Source organism: Homarus americanus, unplaced genomic scaffold, assembly GCF_018991925.1.
Source record: "Homarus americanus isolate GMGI-L3 unplaced genomic scaffold, GMGI_Hamer_2.0 scaffold8523, whole genome shotgun sequence".
Classification (NCBI taxonomy): Eukaryota; Metazoa; Arthropoda; class Malacostraca; order Decapoda; family Nephropidae; genus Homarus; species Homarus americanus.
In genome coordinates, this window is record NW_024754939.1 from 31,667 (window position 1) to 41,843 (window position 10,177).

Sequence of the window (10,177 nt, forward strand, 5' to 3'; positions counted from 1 at the left end):
GGCTGTATGGTGGTGGCGGGTGAGAACTCGGTAATGTTTTGATGACTGGCGACCTTGTCGCCTGCTGCCGCGCCCGATCTCCGTAAAGGTACACAGTGAGCATTCCGGCAGGTGCGTATAACGTGAAGCATGCAGCGAGTTGACTGTGTATATATATATGTATATATATATATATGTATATGTATAATATATATATATATATATATATATATATATATATATATATATATATATATATATATATATATATATATATATATATATATATATATATATATATATATTATATATATTTATATATATATATATATATTTCATATAAATCACAATGACGTGGATAAGATAAATCTTGATAAATCTGCGGAGAAAATGGAAACAGCGAATGCTTAGCTTCGTCTTTATTCCAAGACATCTTCAGAAGACAACTGGATTACATGGACAGAGAGAGGCTTAAATATACGGGTGACCTAAAAACATGAGGTCAGTCATAATGATGACATCACTAATCCCCCAACATACCGTAGAGGAGCTTAAGAAAAGTGATGACGTGACTAGACAGGTCAGGTCAGAAAAAGGGACCCTGTATATTTCTCTCTCTGTCCATGTAATCAGTTGCCTCTGAAGATGTCTTGAATAAACAGCAAATTATATATATATATATATATATATATATATATATATATATATATATATATATATATTATATATATTTATATATATATATATATATATATATATATATATATATATATATATATATATATATATATATATATATATATATATATATACACAATGTTTAAAAACACTTGTACAGTAATTAACTTTGTTATATTCAATACAAGCCAAGAAATGAGCCATCATTATGACCCTTTCTTCAAGCTAATTTGAATAATTTACATGATACAATGTTACACAGTACTGTACATTTACCCTACCCTTTACTTTGCCCATAAAAAGTGTTCTTTACAAAATGAATGACTAAGATATAGATTTTGTAAGGCACTTGTACTAAATATTTGTCATCACCTGTAAAATACCACATGTTTACAACACAATATCATTATAATATTATCCACCTATTTTACTCCTATTATAATCAAGGGATAGATGACATCTTCTCTATCATACAAAATCAACTGTCATGAAATTAACTTAAGGCACTTCAAAATAATACACATTTTACTTTCACCGACTTTATGTTATGTTCTAATGTGTGTCTGCTACCACAAAAAAATGAAGACTTCACACAACTCTTAAGTCTTGCTGATATGGAGTCACAGTAAATTTTTCTTTATTCCTGTGACTCAACACTTGAGACTTTTTTCCAATCTGAGAAAGTGTTTTAATGTCACGATGTTTACACTGTGATGTTATGCATGGAGGGCAACTACCTGATGGCGTCAGCTTGGGTATCCGGTGACTGTTTTGTTTTACCAAACTGGAGCACACAGGAGGCAGTAACTGGCTTGATGAAGCCCTTGTTGGATTCTTCACACCTGCTCATGACAAACAAATATATATTAAAGAATGAATCAAAGTTTTCAGTCATACTGCAAGGGCTACTCTTCATAATATCCAGTTCACAAAAAATGTTCTTGCAAAGTTAGGATTTAAGTCAGGTCATAAGAGAACACATCCTCCACAGTCCCCAGCCTGTTGAAAAAGGCAACTAGAAGGGTAAAATGAGGAATTTTTTTGAGGATAAAGGGAATGCTTATGATGGTTACTTTTCTGTGGTTAAATGGTTTCAGTAACCAACACCCTTTAAAACCTCAAAGATACTGCCCTAAAGTTTTTCAATACCAGTATATATTATTTAGCCATAGTTGTACAGGCAGTCCCTGATTTACTAAGACCAAGTTTATGTAAAATCAAAGTTATGGGGAGGGAGAGAAAAAAAATCAGGTTTCAACTTATGAAAAAAATTAATAAATAAATAAAACAAAAAAATCATATTTTGGGGGGAAACATCAGAAGATGCAGACAATTACTGTAACCTGAAAAAACACCAGAGTACTGTAGAGTCGGCCCTTAACATACGCGGGGGTTACGTAACAGAGATACCCATGGATGTTAAAAATCAGCGTATTTTTGCTGCCCCCCCCCCCCAAAACAAACCCTGGCCCCCCATGTCCTTATTTACCGTATATACCTGTGTATAGTTCGAGTTTTTAAGACCAAATTATTTTACAAAAAATTGGGGGTTGACCTCTAAACGGGTAATAGTTTCGTTAGGTTGAAAAATATTTACCAGTAACTACCAGTAAACAATGGAAACGATGCACCAACGCACCACCAGCTGTGAGTGTCAGTACAGTTGCCAGGGCAGATCTCTTGCGTCATCATAGCAAGTCCAAAGTAGCCAAATCCATGGTATGGTAGCACAGGACGATGTAAAACATAAAGTATTCATTTATTAAAGTTTATTTATAGATACTGTACATAAATTTTTATTCATAACATTTGAAACAACAATCTTTGTTAATTAAATTTGAAACAAAAGAAAACTACGATACCGTATTTTCATTAAAATATTACATCACAAGTATATTTTACCTTAACTGTGACTGAATGAATATACGTATTCTCAGAAATAAATATGGAAATATAATATTTTTGCTGGAATGACGTACATATTACAGTGGAAACATGAAAACAATGACTTTCGCTTTCTTTCGTTGTTCAAAAGATTTTACCGTAATCGCTTTTCGAATGGTTTTCAGTTAAAAAACTGTTGTACTCGTACTGTATTACAATAATATTCTATCCTATCATTAGCCTTATAATCCCACAACTGAAAACCATTCAAAAAGCGATTACGGTAACATCTTTTGAATGAAAGAAAGAGAAAGTCATTGCTTTCGTCACAATTTTATCCCACTTTCTACTGTAATACGTACATCATTTCAGCAAAAATATTACATTTCCATGTTCTCAGAAATAAATGGTAGTTTTGTTGAAACGTAATGTACAATATTTAATATTAAAATGCAAAAATAGCTATAAAAACAATTAATACACCCATAATGTACTGGCTGACATCTCCACTTGTCCCTGCTCCCGCGTCCAAAGTCACCACCCCTCCCAACTCGCTCTCTCCTCTGCCTCCTCCACCCCCTCTCTACTGCCGACAACGAACACAAATGTTTTGTGAATAACTGCACCTCCACTTCCTATGTACAGTACTGAACTGTACTGTGCTGTGCATTTTTACAAACAATAAACATGACAAGAAAAGCTATTAAAAAAAAATAGATAAAAATTTCACTTTACTGTACAGTACCTATCCTCGGCGACAGGACGGGGGTCATCGTCACTCAATTCCATAACGGGTGGTGAAGTGGGGGCGACGGTGGATTCAGCTGCTTCCTCAATGCCGCCAGTGATTGATGGTGTTAAATCTCTCCTTCGGTGATCAAAGAACATGGTGATGGGGAGTTGTCGTCTCTTTCTTTTCATTTCTTCCATGATGTTTTTGTATGGAGCAAAAACGTTATCCATCCCTCGTATGAATTTCAGGGCACGCACCATGGAGGGGTCCATACTATAGGCCAGGTTTTTCAGTGCCTCAATATTCCTGGTCATCTCCCCCAACTTCTCCAATGTTATTTCTTGGTGCTCTTCCTCTTTCCCTTTCGCTTCCTCTTCCTTGCCTGAGCCTACTAACTCCTGTAGATCCTCCTCGGTCAGCTCAGTGTCGTGCTCTTCAATTAGCTCCCTAATCTCGTCCTCTGCCATGTCCTGGAAGCCTTCAGCAGCCACTTTCCTTGACAGTGCCAGGGTCTTTCTAAATATTTTCATTAAAACCCATCAAAATCATTTTCCTTGTCATCGTCTTAAGCACCAAACAGCTCCTCCCAGTCTTCTCCTTGAACAGGGCTAGAGGGTACGTGTTTTTCGAATAGTTTTCAGTTAAAAAAATGTTACAGCACATGTATATTTTACCTAAACTGTGCCTGAATGAATATATTCTCAGAAATAAATAGTAGTTTTGCTGAAACGTGATGTATTTCAATGTAAAATAGGATAAAATACATGACGAAAACAAAAGACTTTACCTAACCTTCCGATGTTCAAGAGATGTTACTCATTTTTTTAATAGTTTTCGGTTAAAATACTGTTATATTACAATGATATTCTATTCATACTGTGCTTGATATACTACATTCACGGAAATGTAATATTTTTGCTGAAATGAGATACGTATTACAGTGGAAAGTGCGATAAAATCGTGACGAAAACAATGACTTTCGCTTTCTTTCCTTCAAAAGATGTTACCGTAATCGCTTTTCGAATGGTTTTCAGTTAAAAAAAACTGTTGCATCACAAGTGAATTAGGATAGAATATTATTGTAATACAACAGTTTTTTAACTGAAAACCATTCGAAAAGGGATTACAGTAACATCTTTTGAACGAAAGAAAGTGAAAGTCATTGCTTTCGTCACTTTCCACTGTAATATGTACGTCATTTCAGCAAAATATTACATTTCCATATTCTCAGAAATAAATAGTAGTTTTGCTGAAACTTAATGCATTTCAATGTAAATTAGGATAAACTACATGAAAACAAAAGATTTTACCTCACCTTCCGATGTTCAAGATATGTTACTCGTTGTTTTAGTAGTTTTCGGTTAAAATACTCTTATATTAGTGATATTCTATTCATACTGTGCTTGATATAATACATTCACGGAAATGGCAGATGGGCATCTCCCGCACACACTCCATTATTAGTCAGTTCTTTAGTGTGTGCCACACCATCCTCCCCCTCTCAATCCACCCAGTACATGGATGAGGGAAGGGAGGGAGCTGTAGCACCCCAATATTTTGGGTATAAATTGCACCACAGAGTATCTAGGACACCAGAAATAATATTCAGCACTCCCTGGTAATATTTGGTTCCTGTAGTACTGACCCAGTAGCACCCAGCAACCTCCTCCATTCATGTCAGGCCAACCATTGTATGCAGAATGTCTCCACTATTACGGTAAATCCAGTGTTGTAGATTTTATTTAATTTACAGTTCAATTCATTTTATCTGAATTCCAACTATCTGAATCTTTCAGGTATCCCAACTTTGTCCCTGTTCAGTACAAATTCAAATTTAACCCAACAATCTGAACACAACTAAAGTAATTTAATCATGTGTCTGCCACCAGTAGTGTCATAACCACTTTATAAAAAAAAAATTGCTATGATAAACAACAAAATTGATCTGTAATATATCATAATACAACAGCACACAATTTATGTACAAAAGTAGCTCTTTCCACACTCAAGTCATCATCTAAGCGACACCACACAGTCCAGTCAGGCAGTCAACCAGCTGACTCCGGGACGTGAGTGTATGCTATGACGTCACATCGGGGGAAGGGACCCAGGTGAGTCGGTGACGGAGTGTGCATGCACGCACACTCACTTGAGTGAGTGAGGTCCTGTGACACCAGACCAAGTGGTGTCCCCATGATGCTACGACACCATGTAGTGAATGAGTTGCTACAGCATCATGTGAGGTTCCTCATAACACCATCTTTGAGGGAATTACTACACCACGTGATGCCCCTCATAACACCATCTGTGAGGGAATTACTACACCACGTGATGCCCCTCATAACACCATCTGTGAGGGAATTACTACACCACGTCAAGCCCCTCATAACACCATCTGTGAGGGAATTACTACACCACGTCAAGCCCCCCATAACACCATCTGTGAGGGAATTACTACACCACGTGATGCCCCTCATAACACCACCTGTGAGGGAATTACTACACCACGTCAAGCCCCTCATAACACTATCTGTGAGGGACTACACCACGTGAGCCCCTCATAACACCATCTGTGAGGGATTACTACACCACATGACGCCCCTCATAACACCATCTGTGAGGGAATTACTACACCAAGTGAGTTCCCTCATAACATCATCTGTGGGGGAATTACTACACCACATGAGGTCCCTCATAACACCATCAGTGGGGGAATTACTACACCACGTGAGGCCCCTCATAACACCATCTGTGAGGGAATTACTACACCACGTGAGGTCCCTCATAACACCATCTGTGGGGGAATTACTACACCACGTGAGGTCCCTCATAACACCATCTGTGAGGGAGTTACTACGCTACGTGTCTGCTGTTCAACACCTCAGCGTACATGATCTACATGACCTCCACTGTAAACATTAAACTGGATGTTCACTGTATGTCCTTTACCTTTCTCTAATGAAGGCTTTTGTTAAACCACCATTGTATGTAAAAGTCATTTATGTCCAATGTATATTTTCAGCCTTAGGGCTGCAGAACTTAAAAAGTCTCTCTCTCTCTCTCTGCTCTCTCTCTCTCTCTCTCTCTCTCTCTCTCTCTCTCTCTCTCTCTCTCTCTCTCTCTCTCTCTCTCTCTCTCTCTCTCTCTCTCTCTCTCTCTCTCTCTCTCTCTCTCTCTCTCTCTCTCTCTCTCTCTCTCTCTCTCTCTCTCTCTCTCTCTCTCTCTCTCTCTCTCTCTCTCTCTCTCTCTCTCTCTCTCTCTCTCTCTCTCTCTCTCTCTCTCTCTCTCTCTCTCTCTCTCTCTCTCTCTCTCTCTCTCTCTCTCTCTCTCTCTCTCTCTCTCTCTCTCTCTCTCTCTCTCTCTCTCTCTCTCTCTCTCTCTCTCTCTCTCTCTCTCTCTCTCTCTCTCTCTCTCTCTCTCTCTCTCTCTCTCTCTCTCTCTCTCTCTCTCTCTCTCTCTCTCTCTCTCTCTCTCTCTCTCTCTCTCTCTCTCTCTCTCTCTCTCTCTCTCTCTCTCTCTCTCTCTCTCTCTCTCTCTCTCTCTCTCTCTCTCTCTCTCTCTCTCTCTCTCTCTCTCTCTCTCTCTCTCTCTCTCTCTCTCTCTCCTTTTTTACTTATTTTAGTTTTTTATTATATTTCTTCATTTCTAAGCCACATTAGAGTACATTAGTGTAATTCTTAGTCTTTTGATCTGTAATAAAGAAAATGGTTTACTAGGGCAAATTATAATGTCTTGAGTGATATAGATTACATGTTTATTTACATACTCAAACTTGAATATTGAACTGATTAAGCTTTCATAATGATTGCAATAATTTTCTTTAAATTTCAGAACAATTATTGTAATGTTTTTTGGCAGTCCCAAAGTTTTTTTTTTTCTGAAACAAACAGACAAGTGAGTAACACGGTAACTGGGTAATGGTCAAAAAAAAGCACAGATTTGTAGAAAAACGGATGTTTGAAACAGGAATTTGCGGGGTCAGGGTGTATTAATTCCTACATGCCCTTTCTAATTCCCTTTTAGAGGCATATATTTTTTCAACACTTAAACAGTATCATTAGTAATACAGTAGTACCTAAATAAACACTGACAATAGCATGTGCCAGAATAACAAAATGTCTCACCTTATTGCCTGGATCTCCACCCTGACTAGGTATCCCAGTGACTAGACTCTTGGGACGTGTGAACTTGAAGGAATTACCAAAAATCTCCTCTAGCTCACTGTCAGTGCTGGAACCTTCAGGAGATGGTTGCCACTGTCTGCTGCTGGAACATAAAATGAAATGCCATAAATAGTTCTTTCACAAAATAATTACAGTAAAATATCTTTCAATCAAAAATCTACTTTACAAAATAATAAACACTGATCTAAGCATTCTAAGTTCCCATTCTATGGTTGAACCCTACAGGTCATTGTGACATCTTAAACTTTACCGTTATGTTTACTGAGCACTGCGATTAACAATGCTTGACCTATGACCAACACTGGGTCAAGTATCAGTCTTCAAGACTTCTTATTTGCAGAAGATGCATAAATAGTGACAAGGATGCATCAGTTAATGTTCAAATGATAGATGACAGAATTGCAAATATGGCCGTGAATTCAGACGAATCATTTGACAGTGAAAAAATCCAGGAATGATTAGTCAGTTTGTTGTTCTAGCTGACTGGCAGAAGTGTGGTTGTAAATACTTACAAGGGTAAAGATGCACTTAAACATGGGAAATATAGGGAACTGGACTGTTAGATAAGGTTATGAAAGTTGAGGAAAAGGTAACCAAGAAACTGATATGGGAGAGAGGGGACATAAGCAAAAAAATGCAGTTTGGATTCATGCCAGGTAGGGAGACTACCTGGGTACTATTTATGGCCAGGTAACAAGAGAAATGTCTAGGGATGGAGAGAAAGTTGTACTTTGTATTTGTAGACTTCGAGAAGGCATTTGAGTTTCCATGTGAAATATTGGCCACAAAGAGGGCATTGAGAAAGCATTGTCTTGTTCACGTGGTTATGGCATTATATGAAGCCTCAAGAGCCACTGTGAGAGTAAATAGCGAGGAAAGTGAGGAATATGAAGTGAAAATATGGGTTAATCTTCAGCCCCCTTCTGTTTATCACAGTAGTCTCACCCAAAAGTTTGTTAACTCTCCCATCCAGCTATTACTGCACTGCCTGCTTCAGATGTTTGAAACTGTCTCGGTACCAACCAGAACATGAAACCAATACGAATGAATCTAAAGGTTCGAAGTAAGAGACTCATGATATGATGAAAGCAAAAGACAGCCAAATACTGTCTGTAAGAAAGGTGTTAGCAACAACTCCATAATGTGCGAGTGTTGAAGGTGGGTACACAACAGGTGCAGTCGAGTAGATGGCAAACTGCAGGTTGTTGTTGACTTTAAGCTTAAATTTCTTGTATCTGCAGGAACCAAGCAATGCTGGAGAAACTCAACACTGGGATACAGTACTGTATATCCCTGGACTGTATTGAGGAGTTCTGTTACCTGGATGACATGATCATTGCTGGAGGGGTGCTTGAACTAACTCAGTTACAGGAGTCAGAAAAGGCTGGAAAAAGGTTTGGGAGTTGCTGCCTTTTATTGATGGCAAGACTACCTTCCCTCTGCATGAAAAGAAGGGTGTATGCAACTGACATGGGAAGTATGATGTTGTATGGCAGTGAGGCATGGGCAGTTAAAAAGGATGACATGACACACAGTAGCTACACAGGTTTGGGCAAGCTGAAATGTGAATGGTGAGGTGAATGTGCAATATGCCACAGAAAGATAGGAAACTTTATTTAGAGTTATAAGGGCAGCTGGTTATTCAGAATACAATATTGACAATGTTATGCATACAGGTATGCTGAGATGATTTGGGTTTGTGGAGAATGGTGGAAACCAATTGGATAAAGAGAAGCATGAGCTTAAACATGGAGAGCCAAGAATGATATAGGGGGAGGGTGTAAGAAATTACATCAGTTAATAACCTGCACAAAAGTGGAAAATGGGTGTAAAATTCTTTTTGTTGATGGTAGTGATAATGACGATGATGATATGCATTAGAAGAAACTGTATCTTACCTATTTTGATGACAACCAACTAAAGGTTTTGATCCAGCACTGACATTCGACTGGAGATGTACAAATCCTACAGGTACTTGGTCACCTGACCCTGTGGCCGACAGCTGAGACTGCAATCCTTGAGACTGGGACAACTGGATCTTAGAAAGATTGCCACTGGATACTGATGTAGCGGAACATTTTGTTGGCTGGGAGTTCATGGGAGATTTTGAAGAGCTCACTCTGGCAAAAGCCCTCTGGCCACTGTGGTTACCAGACACTGTGAAGATGGTGCAAGGACTGGGGTTGCCTTGTAATGACTCAGAAAAAGTTTCTCCTTCACCCAAAGGATTGCTGGACCCAGTCACTTTCTGACCATTAGTATAGGTCCCTGTAGACACTTGCTGGAATCCTCCATTAACATGCATGACAAGTTTTGATGGAACTGAACTTTGACTAAAAGTTTGTGTTTGTACAGCTGGTAACACTGTAATGACCGTAGAGGACTCCTGTTGATTTAATCCTTCAGTCCTCGTTATGACCTTGATCACCTGCATGTTCTTTGGAAGAGTTGAAGTGAGAGCACCAGTGTGGGACCCAGGCTGAGCTACAGTGAGAGGCACCAGTCCACCATTCACCATCAACACTGGGGAAGTCTTCACATTTTGGCTGGTTGTGCAAAAAAATTTATTCATTGGTTGGCCATAGTTCGAGTTGCATGACTCTATTAAGCTGCCTGATGTAAAGGCTTCCCTTGCTTCATGATGGGAAGCCTTATATCCCTGAAAATGAAAATACAGTATAATTAAATTTCCATATTATTATTATTATTTGCTAATTAC

General features: G+C 38.5%; 1 protein-coding gene across 1 annotated transcript; it reads right to left on the reverse strand.

The window, feature by feature from the left end:
- Positions 1–797: 797 nt before the first annotated feature.
- LOC121856132 lies at positions 798–10,119 on the reverse strand. The gene is made up of 3 exons (XM_042351447.1): positions 9,357–10,119; positions 7,399–7,540; positions 798–1,499 (listed from the first exon to the last, which is right to left on the reverse strand). Exons 1-3 carry the CDS (start codon positions 10,028–10,030, stop codon positions 1,494–1,496), a joined length of 822 nt encoding a protein of 273 aa, XP_042207381.1. The 5' UTR covers positions 10,031–10,119; the 3' UTR covers positions 798–1,493.
- Positions 10,120–10,177: the final 58 nt, after the last annotated feature.